This window comes from Gorilla gorilla, chromosome 20 (genome assembly GCF_029281585.2).
Source record: "Gorilla gorilla gorilla isolate KB3781 chromosome 20, NHGRI_mGorGor1-v2.1_pri, whole genome shotgun sequence".
In the NCBI taxonomy this organism is placed as follows: domain Eukaryota; kingdom Metazoa; phylum Chordata; class Mammalia; order Primates; family Hominidae; genus Gorilla; species Gorilla gorilla.
The window spans coordinates 54,647,800-54,667,785 of NC_073244.2; the positions used below are offsets into that span (position 1 = coordinate 54,647,800).

General features: G+C 43.6%; 1 protein-coding gene across 1 annotated transcript; it reads right to left on the reverse strand.

Moving 5' to 3' along the window:
• Positions 1-1,433: 1,433 nt before the first annotated feature.
• Positions 1,434-19,643, reverse strand: LOC115931550 (pregnancy-specific beta-1-glycoprotein 5). Its single transcript, XM_063701406.1, is given in 7 exon segments — positions 1,434-1,570; positions 3,487-3,570; positions 8,680-8,934; positions 9,331-9,604; positions 14,107-14,111; positions 17,864-18,229; positions 19,455-19,643. Coding segments are annotated over 6 exon segments (1,008 nt in total). The 5' UTR covers positions 19,519-19,643; the 3' UTR covers positions 1,434-1,570; positions 3,487-3,526.
• Positions 19,644-19,986: the final 343 nt, after the last annotated feature.

The following is a 19,986-nucleotide window of genomic DNA, read 5'->3' on the forward strand; positions in this document are numbered from 1 at the left end:
TGGGTGGGCTGGTTCCGGTGGCTCACGCCTGTAATCCCAGCACTTTGGGAGGGTGAGGCGTGAGGATCACCTGAGGTCGGGAGTTTGAGACCAGCCTGACCATCATGGAGAAACCCTGTCTCTACTGAAAATACAAAATTAGCTGGGCGTGGTGGTGCATGCCTGTAATCCCAGTTACTCGGGAGGCTGAAGCAGGAGAAGCACTTGAACACAGGAGGCAGAGGTTGTGGTGAGCCAGGATTATGCCATTGCACTCCAGCATGGGCAACAAGAGCGAAACTCCATCTTATAAAAAAAAAAGTATGGTTGACATGATATACCTGACACTGTTAACTTACTCTCAGAAGCTACTTCTTGTGAAATCCTAAATACAGCATTATTCTGGGAAGCAAAGGAGACAGGCATAAGCAAGGACAAATTAAGAGAGGTAAGAGTCTCATCAAGATTGATAGTCTTGTTCTGACATCTTGGGAAAAGCTGTCCACAGTGTAAAGTCATCATCTTGTCATGGTTTGCAGTTTGAGTGTCTCTAAGTTATGGTGTTGAACATGTGCTGAGCTCTTAGTGGCCCCCACCTCAGACACGAGGGTTTTCCCATGAAATTTACATTGAGTTGTCCACCTCCACCTTATATGGCTTCAGGAACAGAGCCGCTCTTGTTCTTAATGATTTCATTGGAGAAAACTGAATTGGAAGAACTAAAAGAATTCAGGGTCCAGTCCAGTCTACCAGTGGATTATAAATACTCAAAGATAATGAACAGTGGTTCAATCTGGTAACAGGTGTACTACAGTTTTTCTTTTCAACATAGTTTTTCTGTCTATAGGAGTCTCTATTTTTACCAAAGATAATTCCAGTAGGATGAATTCGTTTGCAAAATAGGTTGAGTCTCACCGAACTTGCCCAGATTTTTTAGCTAAGTGCGGCAAGAGTAGCAATGGACCATAGAGGCTCTTTTTAAACTCCCCTTTGCTAGAAGTTTTTGATAAGAATCTCAGATTAAACTTCCAAAAACCTCTTGAGACTAGGAAGCCAAACCAAGGCCCACTTCAGACTTTGCCTGCATTCCCTATGGGTTTATTCTATGTATATTCTCAAATATAACATCCCAGTCAAAGCCTTGGTAATATAACCAATGTTTTCAAATGTGTCCTGTTATAAAGAGAGCAGATTCTTACTGAACTTGTGCAAATAGCTTTATTACCATAAACATATGAATACTCATGAATAGATTCCCAATTCTGGGGCACTCAGATAGAGAGCAAAAGCAAATGTTTCTATTTTTGTTTACAAAAGTATACTTTACCAATTGCTCAAGAAAAAAAGTTCATAAATCTGGAGAATAAAACATTCCAAGAATCAGCACATTTTCAAATAGAAAATTATGAAAACATTATCCTTTTGATTATTTAGTCCAATAACATTGAGTATTTTTCTTCTTTGTCTTGAATTTCATGAAGTATCAGCCTGTTCATTAAAATTTTGAAAGTTCTTAGTCCAGTGGTATGATCTTGAAGTTATCAGGAGCTTGTGTTCAAGAGTCCTTTTCATAGTCTTTTCCATAAATCTCCTTGAAGAAAAAGCAATTTTGGACTGTAGCTGATTGTAAATACTCTGAGGAAGAATCAAAGCAACTGTCTGGGAATCACAAAGATTTAAACTGACTATGGTTAAAAATCTAATGAGAATTTATTATGGTAAAGACACAGCTCACATAGAAATCTAGTTACTTCTGTGGCATATGACACTATGATAACATATTTGATTTCCAGAAATTTCATATAATTTTTAGAATACTCATTTAAAAAAATTTTTTTTCAGATGGAGTCTCACTCTGTCACCCAGACTGGAGTGCAGTGGTGCGATCTGAGTTCACTGGAAGCTCCGCCTCCCGGGTTCATGCCATTCTCCTGCCTCAGCCTCCTGAGTAGCTGGGGCTACAGGTGCCTGCCACCACACATGGCTAATTTTGTTTTTGCATTTTTAGTAGAGATGGGGTTTCACCGTGTTAACCAGGATGGTCTCGATCTCCTGACATCGTGATCCGCCCACCTCGGCCTCCCAAACTGCTGGGATTGCAGGCGTGAGCCATCGCACCCAGCCTAGAATACTCATATTATTAACATTCCCATAAATATTATTTAGAGAAGGTTTAGCATCACTTCTCCCTTATTTGAAAATGCCTTCTATATAATTTAATATATCAAATAAGGTGGCTTTTCCATTCAGCTTCTGTTTCTCAATAGGATTACTGTGTTCTTGGTGTAGCCCATTCATAAATAGGGCCAAAAAAGTATAGTCTTATGTATGTTGAAAAAGGTCCTTAGGTAATTCCAGTACTTCCAGCAGAAAATCATTGATTTAGTTTTAAGTTCTACCTATTAGAACAAGAGTTCTCCATCCTTGTTACATGTTAGTAGTGTCAGGGAAGACTTAAAAATTACCAATGCCTGGGTCCCTCTCCAGACCTTTAAACTGGAACTAATGGGTGGGGCTTGAGCATCCACTTTTAAAAATGTTTTCCAGTGATTCCAATGTGTAGCTCTATTTCCCATCAGATTTCTCTGATTTCTTGTGGCATTCAATTTTTTCTATTTTGGTATCATGATTATTTTCAGGTCTCATTTCCTGTCTTAGGCTTTATGTCTCCTGGGGTAGGGACCTTGCCTTCTGCATTTCTGTATCTTTTTTAAACACATGAACTGGTCATCAGGAAAAGATCTCAACCACACATAGGTTGTGTCCTGAGTCTCAGGTTCACATGTTAATCCTAAAGTCTTTGTTCTCCATGAGGTCAGATGTTGCTTGTGATGAAGGGTGTGGTTAAGTCTGCAGTGCAGATGGTGGAAAGGATTTCACTCTGTTTTTAGACATAACATTGGAACTAAGAATTTTATGTCTATATGGGTGAAGGGGCAGGGATGTGTAGGAAGACAGTTCTAATTAGGATGGAGGATTTATACTAGGAAGTAGAGGTAAAGGAAGTGAGAAGGCTTAGTAAATGGAAGAAATGTGAACTTATCAAAGTGGCTAGAGTAGACCCCTGGAGATTCTTGATTAAGTGAATTAACTAGATTTTAGAAAGGTAATGAGGCAATCATATGCAAGGAAGATTTCAAAGTCTGGAGACAAGAAGTCAAGCAATACTTTGAGAAGTGGTTGAGCTTTATGGGAATGGAGAGAATTACACTATTGAGAGATGTTAAAAATAATGAAGAGGGTTTCACCATGTGAAACTGTGTTTCTCATTTGAATCTGAGAAACAAATGAGCAGAGGCTGGAGATAATTATGTCTAAAAGACAGTGGGGTACAGGGAGAATAAAGGCCAGGGAGAAAGGGAACTGCAGGAATTAGTGCTGAGAAGCAGGAGTTTAGTGGAGGAAGGAGGAGATCCAGTCCCAGATACAGGCAAATAAGTCTTTTCCCTCTCCCAAGCATGGCAGTCAGCCCTGCAGGAACCAGGATAAGAGAAAAGGCCATCATACCTGCCAGTCTTCCTGAAATACAGAAATGACATCACAGCTGCTATGTTGGATTAAGGAGAGGAAGAAGTCCTATTCTTGTAGAAGCTGTCATGGAAAGAAAAGTAAAGAAGGAATGAACGTGATGTTATTTTACATGGGGGAGCATCAGGAAAAAGCATGTAACATGAGGTACTCTATAATTGTTTCTTCAAGGACTACATTATTTCTCTTGGAATATTGATGGGAGATGATTATATTCTTGCAGGTTTTTTTTCCCTCTCACCATGTGTCTCGGTTGGTGATCAGTCCTCTGTCAATTCTCTACTGCACTCAGATATTTTGGAAGGCTTTCAGATGTGAGAAAGGCTGATTGCTATTTTCTATGTCATTAGAGCTTGCCGCATTTTCACCTTTTCATGGTCGCATCTTTTTCTCGGTGTTTCTGTTGTGGCAGTTATGAATGAGACTCTGTCAGGTCTCCATGGCAGGGACCTGATTGGCAGAAGGCCCACGTCAGTGCATTTCAAATTCACCACCTCTTTTGCACAGAAAGCTTCTTTCCTACAGGCTCCCAGCAAGGGTGTGAAAGCAAGCCTAGTTCTCTGAGGCTCTCTTTAACTCTAATGGGTGACTGGTTGGAGGATTCCTCATCAGCCTTGAAAAAACTCTTAGAACTGCATTGGTACCTAAAACTTCTTTCTCTTTCTTTTTCACAGGAATCAGCTCTGTATAGTGGTCTGTGGGTTCTCCCATACTACCTTCATGCCTGCCCCACATTCCCTCACAGGTGTCTTCCCTGATAAATTATCTTGTATGTCTAATCCCATCTTGGATGCATCTCAGTTGGTAAATACTACCATACCAGGCTTGATTCTTTGCACTTAGCTTTTTTTCTTTCTCTCCCACAAGTAGTCAGTAACCATGTCCTAGTGTTTTATGTGTTACCTCTTTTTCCATATATATATATGGAAAAAGGTAGGTACTGTTAAGGGGCACTTCCTATGTGTCAGGCCCTGTGCTAAATACTTCCCTGTATCTCATTTAATCCACACAATAGCCCTGTCAGGTAGACATTATCTCCATTTTGGCAATGAAAAGACAGAAGCTTAGCGTGGTGTAAATCTTTCCTGGTGTCATATGGCTAGTGACAGGTGGATCTGAGATTTCATTCTAGGACTATTTGACCTCAAGGTTAATGATGATGACAGTAATATAGTAGCTGACATTGGTTCCTCTGTGTGTGGCATCTTGTTTCATTGATTGCATTACATCTTTAAAAGAATGGTATGAAGAAAGCACTGTCATTGCAATATTCAGGTAAGGAGTCAGAGGTTCAGAGAAGTTGAGTCTTGTGCAAGAAATTTATAACTGTAAACTCTTACATTAAAAAAGAAGAAAGATCTCAGGTCAGCAACCTACTTTAACACTTCAGGATATGAAAGAAGAACAAACTAAACCCAAGCACAGAGAATGAGGGAAATAATAAGGATTAGAGTGGACATAAATAAAATGGAGAATGGAAAAAGAATAGAGCAAATTAATGAAACCAAAAGTTGATTCTTCAAAATAAAATCAACGAAATTGACAACCATTAACTAGATTGACTAAGAAAAAAAGAGAAAAGTTTAAAATTACTCAAATCAGAAATGAAAATGGACTCTGAGCATGGTGGGTCATGTTTTAATCCTAGCACTTTGGGAGGTCACAGCAGAAGGATTTCTTGAGACCAGGTGTTTGGACCAGCGTTGGTAACCTGGGGAGACGCTGTGTGTACAAAAAAATAAAAAACCAATTAGCTGGGCATGGTGACATGCACCTGTAGTCCTAGCATCTTGGGAGGCTGAAGAAGGAGAATTGCTTGAGCCCAGGAGGTTGAGGCTGCAGTGAGCCATAATCACACCACTGTATTCCATCCTAGGCTGGCCTACAGAGTGACAGCCTGTCTCTCTCTCTTCAACAACAACAAAAAAAAAAAAAAAAAAAAGAAAGAAAAAGAAAGAAAGAAAGAAAAATGAAGCGATTACTACCAATTCTTATAAAATAATGCTTATGAAAGTACTATAAATAATTTTATGCCAATAAATTGGATAACCTAGATGAAATAGACAAACTCCTAGAAACACACAAAAAGATGAATAAAACTATAATCAGTAATAAGATTGAATCAGTAAAAGCATTTGATGAAATTCAATATTTTTTCATCAGAAAAACATTGTAAGAATGGAAGGAAACCACTTCAACATAAAAGCAATATGTGAAAAACCCAATGGTAACATCATACTCAACGGAGAAAGACTGAAAGCTTTCCTTGTATGAGCAGGAATAAGACAAGGATGCCCACTTTTGACACTTTTATTCAACATAGTGTTGAAAGGTCTAGTCAGAAAAATTGGGCAAGAATTTAAAAAAAGACATTCAAATTGGAAGGAAGGAGTAAAATTATTTCTGTTTATAGATAACTTGAACTTATATGTAGAAAATACTAAAGGTGGAACAAACCTATTAGAATTAATAAATAAATTCAGTAACGTTGCACAATACAAAATCAACATTCAAACATCAGTTGTATTTCAATACACTAACCATGAACAGTCTGAAGGGAAATTAAGAAAAAAATTTCAATTTATATTAACATCAAAAAGAGTAAAATATTTAGGAATAAGTTTAACCAAAGAGGTGAAATGATTATACCTGAAATCTACAAAATATGGCTGAAAGAAATGAAAGATGACATCAATAAATTGAAAGACATTTTGTTTTCATGAATTGGAAGACTCAATATTGTTAGGAGGACAGTGCTGCCCAAAGTGAGCTGCGGATTCAATGCAATTCCTATCAGAATCTCAGTGACATTTTTGCAGAAAAAGAAAAATCTGTCCTAAAATTTATATTGCATCTCATGACTCTAAATAGACACACAGCTTTGAAGAGGAAGAATGAAGCTGGAGGACTCACACTTCCTGATTTCAGCATTTACTACAAAGCCCCAGTAATCAATACAGTGTGGTACTGGCATCAAGGAGGACATAGAAATTAATGAAGTATAATAGCCCAGAAAGAAATTCTTGCATATATGGCCAAATGATTTTCATCGAGTGTGCCAAGATCATCCAATGGGGAAGGGACAGTGTTCTCACCAAATGATATTGGGAAAGCTGGATATCCAAGGGCAAGAAGACTAGAACCTTTACATAACACCATGTAAAAAAATCAACCCATAATAGATCAAAGATCTAAATGTAAGAGCAAAAACTATACAGCTCTTAGAAGAAAAGCTTCATGATGCTGGATTTCACAATGATTTCCTGGTTGTAACAACAAAAGCACAGGCAACAAATAAAATGGATAAATCGGACTTCATAAAAATCAAAACCTTTTATATATTGAAGAACATTATCAAGAAAGTAAAAAGGCAACCCATGAAATGATAAAAATACTTGCAAATTATATGTGTGATAAGAAATTAATTTCCAGAATACATGAAAAGCTACAAGTCAACAACAGCAAACATCCAAAAACCCAATTAAAAAATGAACAAAAGATTAAAATGGATTTTTCTCCAAGGAGGATACACAAATATCCAGTAAGCCCATGCAAAGTTCCTCAGCATCATGAATACTTAGAGATGTGCAAATCAAAACCACAATGTTACACCACCTCACACACTTTAGGATGGCTTTGATAAACAGCAACAATGACAGCAACACAAAACAACAGGTGTTTTCAAGCAGATGGAAAAATTGGAGCTCTAGTGCATTGCTGATGGGGATGGGAAATGTTATAGCCACTGTAAAAATTGGTGTGCTGTTTCTCAAAAAATTAAACAATAAATTACCGTTTCATCCAGCAATTCCACTTCTGGACATACTCCCCATAGAATTGAAAGAAATTTGAACAAATATTTGTGCACTGATGTTCAGAGAAGCATTACTCACACTAGCGAAAAAATGGAAACAACCAAAAAGTCCATTGAAAGATAAGTGGGTAGGCAAATGAGGTGTGTCTATACATTGAAATGTTATTCAACCTTAACAAGGAATAAAATTCCAATACATCGTGCAAAATGGATGAACCTTGAAGATATTATGCTAACTGAAATAAGCCAGACACAAAAGGATAATTATTATATAATTTCATTTATAAAAGATAGTTAGAATAGCCAGTTACATAGAGACAGAAATTAGAATGGTGGGTGCTAAGGGTTAGAGGGAGAAGGAGTGAGAGTTACTGTTTATTGGGTACAGAGGTTTAATATGGTAAGAGGAAAAAGTTCTGGAAATGGATAGTGTGATGGTTACACAACACTAAATTGCACACTTAGAAACAGTTAATGGTAAGCCTTATATTAGATATATATAAAGTGTCTGGTAGTCTTACCCTCTCTATAATTACACACTTTTTGGCACTGCCCCTTTCCTGCCATGCAGAGCCCCAGGGGTGAATCTCCCTATTTCTCTAGCTCTGCATCAGTCACTGTCCTCCATGCTGTGTCCCACGTACTGTGCCCACAGCTTCATACAACCGCTGACTTCAGAGCCAGGACCAGGCTCAGGAGTCTGCCCTGAGGCTCCTTCTCTTCTCATTTCCCTGCAGCCTGGCCCGGGGGAGGCTTGGCTTCAACTGGCAGCTCCATTTAGCGAAATTCAGGGCAGGCCACAAGGGCTCTTTCTCCACACATGCTGGTCCCACCCCAGGTGGAGTCAAGCAGGGCCAGTCACCAGAGGAGCCCGGAGCAGAGCAGGAAGCAGAGTCTGAGCTGCTCCTCCCTCACCCAAGGGGCTTCCTCCTCTCATCTGGGGGAAAAGTGTGAGCTTGTTTCAAAGCCTCAGATGTTCCTTGTAGCTCATGGAATAGGTACAAGAAAAAAAAGACGTGGCAGAAGGGGATGTGTTGGTGACATCCAGAAGCAACTTGATCTTGAGGACTCTCCTTCTTGTCCCTCTGTGAAGCCTCTTCTACCACATAGGGCTCAGGGCTGATAATGACCCCTCCCTACCTTTCTCAGGCCAAACACAAGGTCAGCCATGAGAAAACAGAAAAACAAGGAGAAGAGAGTTTGTAGAGACAAATTGGGAGGGTTCAGGAGGAGAATTCGGGATTTGCTTTTGCCCATGGGACACAGGCTGGGAATAAAAATGTTTTCCTGACTCTTCTCTGAAAGCCAGATAGACTCCACCTAAAACCCTACTGCCAAGGATGCTGGGATCCACTTACCAGAGACTTTGACTGTCAAGGATGTGGAGCTTTCCTCGCCAGTGGCTGAGTTATGAACAGAGCAAACATAGAGCCCGCTATGCTTTGTAGTAATTTGGGGGATAAAGAGATTTTGTCCTGATTGCTGAAATTTCCCATTAATTGTCCAAGAATACTGTGCCGGTGGGTTAGAGTCCGCGAAGCAAGACAAGTAGAGGTTATCTCCTGAACGGTAATTGGTGTATGAAGGGTGAATTCTGGGGAGGTCTGGACCATCTGGAGCAAAGAGAATAAAGCCACAGGTGATGTCATCTGAGGGAAGGGGATGTTCCTTGTCTCTTAAAGGGACACAGCGACCCTCTGAGCCAAGACACACCCTCAAGTCCCAGCAAAACCCCCTCTATGTTCACTGAGCCGAACCCTGAAGTATTCACCTGTTTCTCCCTCCACAAGATGTGGGCCCCAAGTCTCCCATGACAAGAGCGTCCACTCCCCTTATATTCTTGGTTAAGGATGTGCCTACCCAGGTTTTCCCAGGGCAGGGAGTCATGGACAACTTGGATGTCCAGAAGTAAAGTTGTCTATACTTGGACTGGAGAGAGACTGAGAGGCCTGGCCCCTGGTCATTTGGATTTAAGCTGGTGGCCTGGCCCACAGAGGAACAAAAGATACAGAGGACATTCAGGGTGACTGGGTCACTGCGCATGCCACCATCTCAGTCCCGTATTTCACATTCATAGGGTCCTGTTTCATTTCTCGTGACACTGGGTAGAATGAGGATCCTGTTTTCAATGCGTCGCTTTACCCTGGGACTGACCGGGAGGCTCTGACCATTTAGCCTCCAAATGTAGGTGTAGTTCTCACTCTTAGGTTCACAGGTGAAGGCTAAGACCTCCTTATTCTACCTGGGGTTTAAGTTGTTGATGGTGATTTAGGGCTTGGGCAGCTTCGCCGTGTGGATAACAGAGAGAAGATTGTCGTGTGTGGCACCTCTGATTCCTCCACAGGCATCCTTCAATCAGAGTTAGCATCTCCCACCTCTCAGCCCACCTGAGTCCTTGAAAGCCAATAACTGGTGTGTGTGTCACAAGACAGATGCATGATGATCTAAGGGCTCAAAGACCGTGAGGCCGCCTGCTTCTTCTTAGGAAAGCACAGACTTTCTGAAGTGTCAATTGAGCAGCAGTGTTGGGTCATGGACAGACACGTCAGTGGGAGTCACAGCCCCGGTACCCCTCCCAGTCCCTCCCTAATCAGTTGACTGGCTGGCTCACCTTGGGTTCCTTACCTGGAATGTGCAACTGCTGGGCCCCTTCCAAATTCCATCCTACTTTGCCCCCCTAGATGAGATTTCTCTGCAGCTTCCATTTCCAAGGACATTCTAGAGATGAGTAATAATGGGACTTCCCATTGTCCTGAAACCCTGAAGATACTGAGCAGCCTGGCCTGGGACTGGATGTTTCAGCAGAAATAACACAGGGGAGACCAGAGTCAAGCCTGGAGGTCAGCTCAGTCATCAGGCAGTGGAGGCACAAGGTGGGGCAGTTTTTTGCAGGTGTTTCATGATGACTTACTTGAACCAGTGACCTCTAAAGATAGAACAGAGTGCAAGGAATGATCTAGAAAGAGTGAAGGGGACAGGCAAGAGCTGGTGGCTTTGGAGCAGAACCATGTTCCCTGTCTTGGGTTCTTTAAGTTTCCTCTCCTTCTGCAGAGGGCAGCTGAGGACCATGTTGGTCTTTCCAGAAATACATGTGGACATTTGCAAATGTAGAACTGACTGGTGGAAAGGGTGGGAATGAACTGCTGGAAATCTGGTCATCATGGACCACGTGTGTTTGATGGATATGAGACAAATTTGGAGCGAAGTTTTGCAAATATTTTCTTTCATTGAACAATCTACTCTGTGATTTCCTGGGTTCGACTACTCTAGGGACCTCATGTAAGTGGATTCCAGAGTGAATATGAGAAGAGACTGCTGGTTGCCAGGAGCTGGGAGTGGGGAGAATCAGAAGTTGTTCATGGGTGTGCAGGTTCAGTTATGCAAGGTAGGGAGTTTCTAGAGATCTGCTGTAGAGCTTGATGCCTATAGTTCACACAGATTGAGTATTATGCATAAGACTTAGGACAAAAAGTGTTTTGGATTTCTGACATTTTTTGATTCTGAAATATTTGTCATATACTTACTGGTTTAGCATCCCAAATCTGAAAGATTCAAAATCTAAAATGCTCCAGTGAGCATTTCTTTTCAGCGTCAGATTAGTAGGCAAAAGTGGGAGGTGATAAGCCAAAGATATTCTTGCCCTTTTTTTCTCTCGTCACGTTTCTAGCTTGGTGATTAGTTTTTGGTCAATTCCATACTGGCCATGCTGCACTCGTATATTTTTTAAGGCTTTGGGATGTGAGAAAGGCTGATTGCTATTTTCTATGTCATCAGAACTTTCCACCTTTTCATGGTTGCATCTTTTTCTCAGTGTTTCTGTTGTGGCAGTCATTAATAAGAGCCTGTCAGGTCAGATTTAGGACGGAGTTTTCTAATTCTGCAAAACATGTTACTGTGATTCTGGGAGGGGTTGCATTGAATCTGCAAGTCACTTTGGGTAGTATTATCTTTCTAACAATATTGAGTCTTCCAATCCATGAAAATGAAATGTCTTTCCATATATTGATATCATCTTTAATTTCTTTCAGCAATGTTTTGTAGTTTTCAAGGTATAATCATTTGACTTTTTGGTTAAACTTATTCCAAAATATTTTATTCCTTTTGATGTTAATGTGAATTGAATTTCTTTCCTTAATTTCCTTTCAGACTGTTCATTGTTAGTGTATAGTCTAAAGAATGATCTAGAAAGAGTGAGGGGACAGGCAAAAGCTGGTGGTTTTGGAGTAGAAACATATTCCCTGTCCTGGGGTTTTGATTTTCCCTCTCCCTTTGCAGAGGGCAGGTGGCTCTTCCCTGATAGCTAGATAGACTTCACTGGAAAACATATTGCCAATGCTTCAGGGATCAACTTACCAGGGACTGTGGTACTCTTGATTATGAGATTTGTTCCACCAGTGGCTGAGTTATGGATGAAACAGACATAGAGCCCTCTATATGTTTTAGTGATTTGAGGGATAAAGAACACTTGTGCTGATTGCTGGAACTTCCCATCTATCAGCCAAGAATGCTCTGCCAGTGGGTGAGAGTCTGTGAGGCAGGAGAGCTTGGGGACTTCCCTTGTATGGTAGTAGGTGTATGAGGAAGAAATGGTAGGGGCATCCAGGCCATCTGGAGCAAAGAGCATAAAGTCACAGGCACTATTGTCAGAGGGAAGGGAAAATCCTGGTCTGTGGAAGGGCCACAGTGACCCTGTGAGCCAAGTCGCAACACTGAAGTCCCAGCCAAATCCCCGCCCTGTTCATTGATCTGGAGCCTGGGACATGCACCTGTTTCTCCTATCACAAGCTGTGGACCCTGAGTCTCCCATGACAGGAGCAGCCTCTTTTCTCCTATTGTTGATCAAGCCTAGGCCTACTCTGGTTTGCCTGGGGCAGAAAGTCATGGCCAGCTTTGATGCCTAGGGGTAAAGGTTTCTGTACTTGCACCTGAGAGGGACTGAGAGGCCTGGCCTCTGGCCATGTGTATTTGGGATGGCAGCCTGGCTCACAGAGGAACAGAAGATACTCACGGAGGAGATTCAGGGTGACTGGGTCACTACGGCTGGCACTCCCTGACTTCTGTATTTCACATTCATAGGGTCCTGCAGTATACTTTGTGACACCAAATAGAAAGAGGGTCCTGTTGGTTTCGGACAGCTGAAACCTACGAGTCATAGGGAGGCTCTGACCATTCATCCACCACTGGTAGCTTGCGTCCGGAGTCTCAGGATCACAGTTTAAGATCACAGTCTCCATGGCCTCCCTGGGGTTTAAGTTGCTGCTGGAGATGGAGGGCTTGGGAGTCTCCACTGTGCAGAAAACAGAGAGAAGATTGCCCTGTGTGGCACCTTTGATTCCTCCGAAAGCATTTTTCAATCAGAGTTGGCATTTCCCACCTCTCAGCCCACCCCAGTCCTTAAAAGCCCATGGCAGGTGTGTGTGTTGCAAGACAGATGCATGGCAATCTGAGGGCTCAGAGATTGTGAGGCTGCCTGCTTTATGTGGTAGAAGCACAGACTTTCTCAGGTGTGAATTGAGCAGCAGCATTGGGTCATGGAAAGACACAGGACCAGCAGTCACAACCCCTGGTGCCTCTCTGAGTCCCTCCATCTCCAACTGCCTGCCTGGCCCACCTTGTGGTCCTCACTTGGAGCATGCAGTGCTGGAATCTTCTTAGTTTCAGTCTTACTTTGCCCCCCGATGTATGTTTTCTCTGCAGCTTCCCTTTCCAAGGACATCCGAGAGATGAATGATGGAACTTCCCCTTGTCCTTAAACCCTTTGGGTACTGGAAAGCCTGGCCTGGGACTGGGTACTTCAGCATAAATAACACAGGGGAGACCAGAGTCAAGCCTGGAGGTCAGTTCAGTCATCAGGCAGTGGAGCCACAAGGTGGGGCAGTTTGCAGTTTTCCCAGGTGTCTTATAGTGACTGACTTGAGCCAGTGACCTCTAACGATAGAGCAGAGTCCAAGGAATGACCTACAAAGAGTGAAGGGGACAGGCAAGAGCTGATAGCTTCTGACCAAGACCATGTGCCCTGTTCTGGGTCCGCAATGCTCCCTTCCCCCTGTAGAGGGCAGGTGAGGACCATGTGGCTCTTTCTAGAAATACTTGTGGATGTTTGCAAATGCGAAACTGACTGGTGGAAAGGGTGAACATGAACTGATGATGGAAGTCTGGCCCTCATGGACCATATGTGTTTGGTGGATATTAGACCAGTATTTGGGAAGAAGTCTTGCAGATACTTTCTCTCATTAGATATTCTACTCTCTTTCTGAGTTTGACCACCCTATGTACCTGATATCAGTGGATTCCAGGGTGAATCAGAGAGTAGAATAGTAGTTTGCAGGAGCTGGGATCAGGGGAATAGGGCATTGTTCCGTGGGTGTGCGGTTTCAGTTATGCAGGATGAGGAGGTTCTAGAGATCTCCTGTACAGCCTCGTGCCTATAGTTCATTCAGATAAAGTGCTCCTTATGCAGAAAGCTTAAAACAAAGTGTTTTGGATTTCTAATTTTTTAATTTTGGAATATTTGCCATATATGTACTGGTTTAGCATCCCAAATCTGAAAAATTTAAAATCCAAAATGCGCCAGTGAGCACTTCTTTTTAGCATCACATCAGCGGTCAGAAGTGTTGAGTTTTGGAGCATTTCAGATTGTGGATTTCTGGATTTCTGATGCTCAATTTGTAATACTATAATTTTCCCGTAAAAAGGTGTCAGGAGTTTAGACCTCATGTTATGTTCTGACTCTAGTAACAAAAAAAATTTGGAGGAAACATTAAAATGTTTTCATAAGTGGAAACTTTTACTGATGATCCAAACATCTAAGATCAATTGCTGGTAGTAGTATTTCTCTTGAGACCAAAATAATGTTTAGGTGTGCCATGAATTGCAGCAGGATCACATTATGCTCAAAGAAAGATGCCAAAGGTGATTTGAAATTAGCAATTCCTTAAGTAGAGCATCCCCTTAAAAGGAAAGAACTGGTCAGTGCATCAATTACATAAAGGGAGGAAGGATGCCAAATTAAAAGAAGTGATGTGTGTTATGTTAGTAAATATAGAAACAACTCCCTGCTTCTAATTTCTGTGCAGAGTTAGGAAAAATCGGGAGGACCCCAAAACATGTATGTGAAATGCTTTCTTCATTTTCTCTTAAGCTCAGGAAACACCACTAGAGTTTAAGTTTGTGTGAAATAGGAAGAGTCTAAGTGAGATGCCAATGGCTCGTGTGTCTCCTCACAAGAAGAACTCCAATTTATGAAAACGGCATCATCATGAGGAAACAGTTGTGTGTGGCATAGGCAGTAAAACCATCAGATAGCACCCACCTGGTCACCTCCAACTGGTCCTCAAAACCACCAGTATTCCTATTACATGTACGTTACAGCATTTCTATTTGTCCCACAACTACATAATTTAAAAATTGCTATTGTCAAAACAAAATATTAAATATGAAGTTGAATAAGTTGTTCCACTTTTTTTCCCCACTCTTTTTGAACTTTCCTGTTTCAGTTTTGGAAATTTCTATTGACACATCCTCAAGCTAGGGATTCCTTAGCTTTTTTACTTAGTGCTGGAATCGAGTGACAAATTCCAAGCTTGTTATATGCCTGACCGGAAGCCAGAAGTCTCTAGGAAGTGACCGGAGGATGTGAGCTCCATAGCAGGTTGAGGATGGAGTCACGAGTGAAATGGGTGATATGAGCCCATGGGCTTGGGTGACTGCAGGCCTGTCCAGCCTCTGACACCCTGGTGAGTCGTTGCAGAGATTACAACAGTGACAGCAAACTAGCATGGCTGACTCCATCTGGCGTCTAGTCTCTGGCTGGCTGTCCTCACTTATTCCTGGGCATAGGCCAGGCTAACCTTGGGAGGAATTTAGTTTATGGTTTAACTTTGAAGCAAGAATGATAATAGTTCCTCCATAAAACTAACACCCTTACTTTGCCCAGGGACGGCCTTTGTCAAACTAGTGAAAGACCATGAGATTAAGATTATAGGAGGGAACAGAAATCTGCTAAAATGTTGGCACAGTTTCTATAATCCCTGACTGCTCCGATGTCATTTGGCCAGAGTTTACAAAATTGGTAACTAATTGATCCTATAGATAACATCACTATTGTAGAACGTGAGATTGGTCTTTTGAGATGTTTCTCATTCTTTTGCATTCTGGCAACCGGCTGACCTCATCCATACCTATGACTAATGGCTCAGCCAGTCATGTGGTCCCTACCTAGAGGCGGATTCAAGCACAAACTGATCATTTCCCTCCGCCCGCATGATTCCATCACCAAACAATCAGCAGTACTAATTTTTTAGTCCTGTGCCCCTGAAACTATCCTTGAAAATCTCTAATCCCTGATCCACTGGGGAGGCTGATTTGAGTAATAATGAACCTCTGTCCTCCTGTTTGGCAGACTTGGAGTCATTAAAATCTTTCTTTACTACAAATCACCATTTCAATAATTTTTTTTTGTTGTTGTTCAGGAGGCCAGAAGAACTTGTCTGACAATTATAAGAGTGGTTGGAGGGACTGCCTATCCCTGTCCCATGGTCTTGTCCACAGGTCAGCCTCACAAAGGGAAATAGCCATGGATGGGAATACAGTGGAAGCTCATTCTCTTAGTGACCTGGGGACATTGGCTCGAGATGAAGCCTGGCAGGAGTGGCAACTCCAGGTGATTTGTGCACCTTTCCTATTTCCTGGGAGGTTGGCTAGGCCACAGTGTTGGTGTGAATGGGACAGAACAGCCAGCGTAGTTAGAGGGAGTGTCTGGGGAAGGCCTAGGGGTGGAGGAAGAAGCTGTGCAGGACAGGGCTTGCCAGTCAGAATGAAGTGGGAGGAAGATGAGGGACACAGAGAAGCAGAGAGAGGCAGAGACACCATGGCAGTGAGCAGTGAGGGCTACACTGACTTTAGAGAACCCAGGGACCAGCTGCCCCCAGTTCCACAGTCCAGGACCAAGGAGCCCCAAGAACCCTCCAGTGGCCAAAGAGCTTCAGAGTTACATGAGATGGGGTTGCTTTAGGGGCAAGAGGTAGTGGGGGGATGAAACATGGGTGTCAGCCTCTGAAGGACAAGGGACAGGTGTGGCTAAAACCTCCTAGGATTCTGCATCCAAGATCCAGTCTCTAAAGAGGTTTTGGATCATTCATTTCTTCATTCCATTCCTTCATTTGTTATGTGAGAGCTCCTGAGTGTGGGTCTCTCGCTGGGCCTGTGCTGGTGCAGGGTGTGAGTGCGGAAAGAAAACAAGGTCCTCTCCTTGATCCTCTCATGACAGTGACATGGACACTTTGGGAAACACAGGATTTCAGGTTCAGTGATGGGGGTTAAGATCTGAGAGGGAGGCCTGGACATGTTTTTTGCACTGACTCTGACGGTTGAAGCAGGTGATTTAGTTCTGGAGTACAGACTAATCAGTTGACCATTTGCTCTCACTCCTCTGAGGTTTGGATGCCTAAGAAGAGAGGATTTGAGCCAATAAATGACATGGGGTCCTTGGGACCCAGTAAGCCCTCACTTCTGGTGGAGGAGAGGATGGGCCTGTGGCTGCAGACAGACCTCATGTGACCCCGATCTCCCCTTTGTGTTGGTGTGACTCTGGTTCAGTGACTGTGCCTTCCTGTGCCTCAGTTTTCTCTCAATCAAATAAGCTAAATGGCAAATGGACTGTGGCTTTTCATGCTATCTGTGAATAAATGTTAAAGTATTCACAGTCACTTGACCTAATGCTTGGCACAGTGGAGGTTTCACACAAACAGCATTTATTATTAATTTGCTTCCATGAGAAAGCACCATTACATCAGATTCCTGTGGACAAGCTGCTACCAGGTACATCTTCTCTCTTCTGTTTCTGCTTCTAGGGACATTAGACTTCCTATGGACTCTCCTAAGCCTCCTAAGACAGTTGGCTGATGGCCTACAAAGCTTGTCTTTCTGTCCTCTCCACTCTGCCTCTCCTGTTTTGACCTCTGTCCTCTACACCATTGCCCAGATGAGGCTCTGAGGGCTGAGCCCTGGCTGGTGAACAGCTCCAGGAGACACAGTCCTCACATAGCTGGTAAATCCTTGGTCCCAGTAAGCCCTGCCCATGAAGCCACAACCCAGCCCTGGCACAGGCTCCTCAGCTTTATCTGGAGCAAGGATTTAGGGACACGGTTTGGAGGTTGAGGTTTCTATGGCTGAGCTTCTCTGAGAGTATCTCAGGGAGCCCTCAGGCCAAGCCCTACTCAGTTCTCCAGGGTCTTTCTCAGGGTCAAATTTATGAAGAGGGCATGAGGTGCTTGGCTGAGACTGATCTCCTCCTGCTGAGTCCCCCATCAGACTGTCCTTCCTCTGCAGCAAGTGTCTGCAGGGTCTGGATGCGGGAATGGAATTCTGATCTGTTGAAATTTGTCTCCTGTGTGTGTGTCCTGCACTAAATGCCCAAACCCCAGCATGGGACATAATGAAGAGAGGGACACAGGCACAGTCTAGGCCTGACAATCCTGTGTGTGTGTGAAGTAGAAATGACCCCTGCCCCCCAACACCCAGGGATCATGTGGAATCACTTACGGTATAAGGTGAAGGTGAAATTTCCAGTTTCTCCTCCAGTCCCATCACCTCGCTTTATGATGTGTAAGGTGTAGGATCCTGCGTCTTCCCAGGTGACATTCTGGATCAGCAGGGATGCATTGGAATATACTGTTTCTCGTCCACTATATGCAGGCCCATATATAATTATTTGACCGTCTACTACATATGATGTAACGTAATGGTAGAGGTCCCTGATTTGCCCTTTGTACCAGATGTAGCCAGTAAGATTCTGGGGCAAATTGTGGACAAGTAGAAGAACATCCTTCCCCTCGGAAACTTTTGGTGGCTGGGCTTCAATCGTGACTTGGGCAGTGGTGGGCGGGTTCCAGAAGTTTAAAAGTGATGCTAGGAGGTGGAGAGAGCATCAGTCAATATTGATACCTATGTATTGGGGTGAAAAGATGGGGCCCTGGGTCCTGAGGAGGTCTCTTCAATCCTCAGCCTTGAAGACACACACACACACACACACACACACAAACACACACACAAAAGGGGTATGTGTGTTTTTGTGTGTGTATGTGTGTGTGTCCTACTGTCCTACTAGGTCAAGGTCAGCAGCATGACCCCCATTCCTTCACCACTTCTGACCTTGGCATTTTTCTGTTTGGAATCCTCTTGCCCAGGGGTCCGCATGACCCCGTCAGGTGCTGCTCACATCAGGGCATCCTTAGACTTCTTTCCTGACACCTCCTTCAGAGACCCTGGGTCTTCCCTTTCTGACCTTTCCCTGCTCTGCTCCCTCCAGGGTTCTTGTTAACAGCTGACCTCACATTCTAGATCTCTTTGTATGTCTGTCTTCCTCCCCATGACAGTGTGAGCTCTGTGAGGACAGGGACTTTTGTGATCTTGGTTGCACCCCAGTGCCTGGAACAGGCTGCAGACTCCTGTAGATGTGAGAGTTCTTAGGGCCCTCCATGCCCTGGGTGTTTTTTTTTCTCCCCCAATTGTTGAGGTTTTTTGCTGAGGACAGTGTTTCATGTCCTGCTTATATTTTTATTTGAAGTGTCATCTGATATAGTTATTATTATCGTTTTTCAAAATGTGGTGGCCCCTGATGATTAATCAGGAAAACAGAACACTTAAGATTTTCCTACCTCTTACCAATTCCGGTTCAATGTGACTTTCCTGTTTTGACCTGTCCCTCTCTGGTATATTTTCCCCTATCCAGGCTCCAACAGAGCCTTCTTTCCTTTTATTTCTTTTTTCTTTTTTTTTTTTTTCTGGGGACGGAGTCTCGTACCGTCACCCAGGCTGGCATGCAGTGGCGCTATCTCGGCACGCTGCAACTTCTGCCTCCTGGGTTCACGTGATTCTCCTGCCACAGCCTCCTGAGTAGCTGGAATTACAGGAGCACACGACAATACCTGGTTAATTTTTTGTATTTTTAGTAGAGACAGGGCTACACTGTGTTGGCCAGACTGATCTTGAACTCCTGATCTCGTGATCCAGCCACCTCAGCGTCCCAAAGTGCTGGCTTCTTTCATTTTTTAGTACTCCATCCTCTCCAGGAGACCCCATCCAGTCACTCTGCTTCCTCCTCCTGTCCTCTCCCAGGAAGTTCTCTCCTCACCTGTGAGCAGGAGCCCCTTCCATTTGATGTGCTGTGTGCAGGGAGGGGCTGAGAGGGGCCCCATGGTCTCTGCTGCCTGTGTGTTCTCCTCTGTGGAGATGAGCCTAGGATCCAGAAACTTCCTGAGCAGGGCTGTCAGCTGTGCTGTCCTTCCTCCTTCTGCGCTGAGCCTCTTCCCGGGGCAGCAGCACTTCTCAGGCTCATGGGCGGGGTCAGGCCCAGGACACCTCTCTGTCCCCTCCTCTCTCAGTCCTGCCTCCTTGTCCCTCCTTCTGTTTTCCTTTTGTCTGTGTTTCAGGTCCCTGGGAATTGTGGAGGCCTCTGCCTTTTTCAACAGTGATTCTTTCACCAAACCTCAACACACACTTTGTGCAGACACACACACACACACAAAAGAGACACACACAGACCCACACAGTGACACACATACCCTGCAGGTTGGGCAAGGACAGTCCTGGGCCTCAGCCTCCTGCTGTCCCCATGGCTCTGGGTCAGGGTGCACATTCACGCCCTTTGGCCTCTTCCATCCACA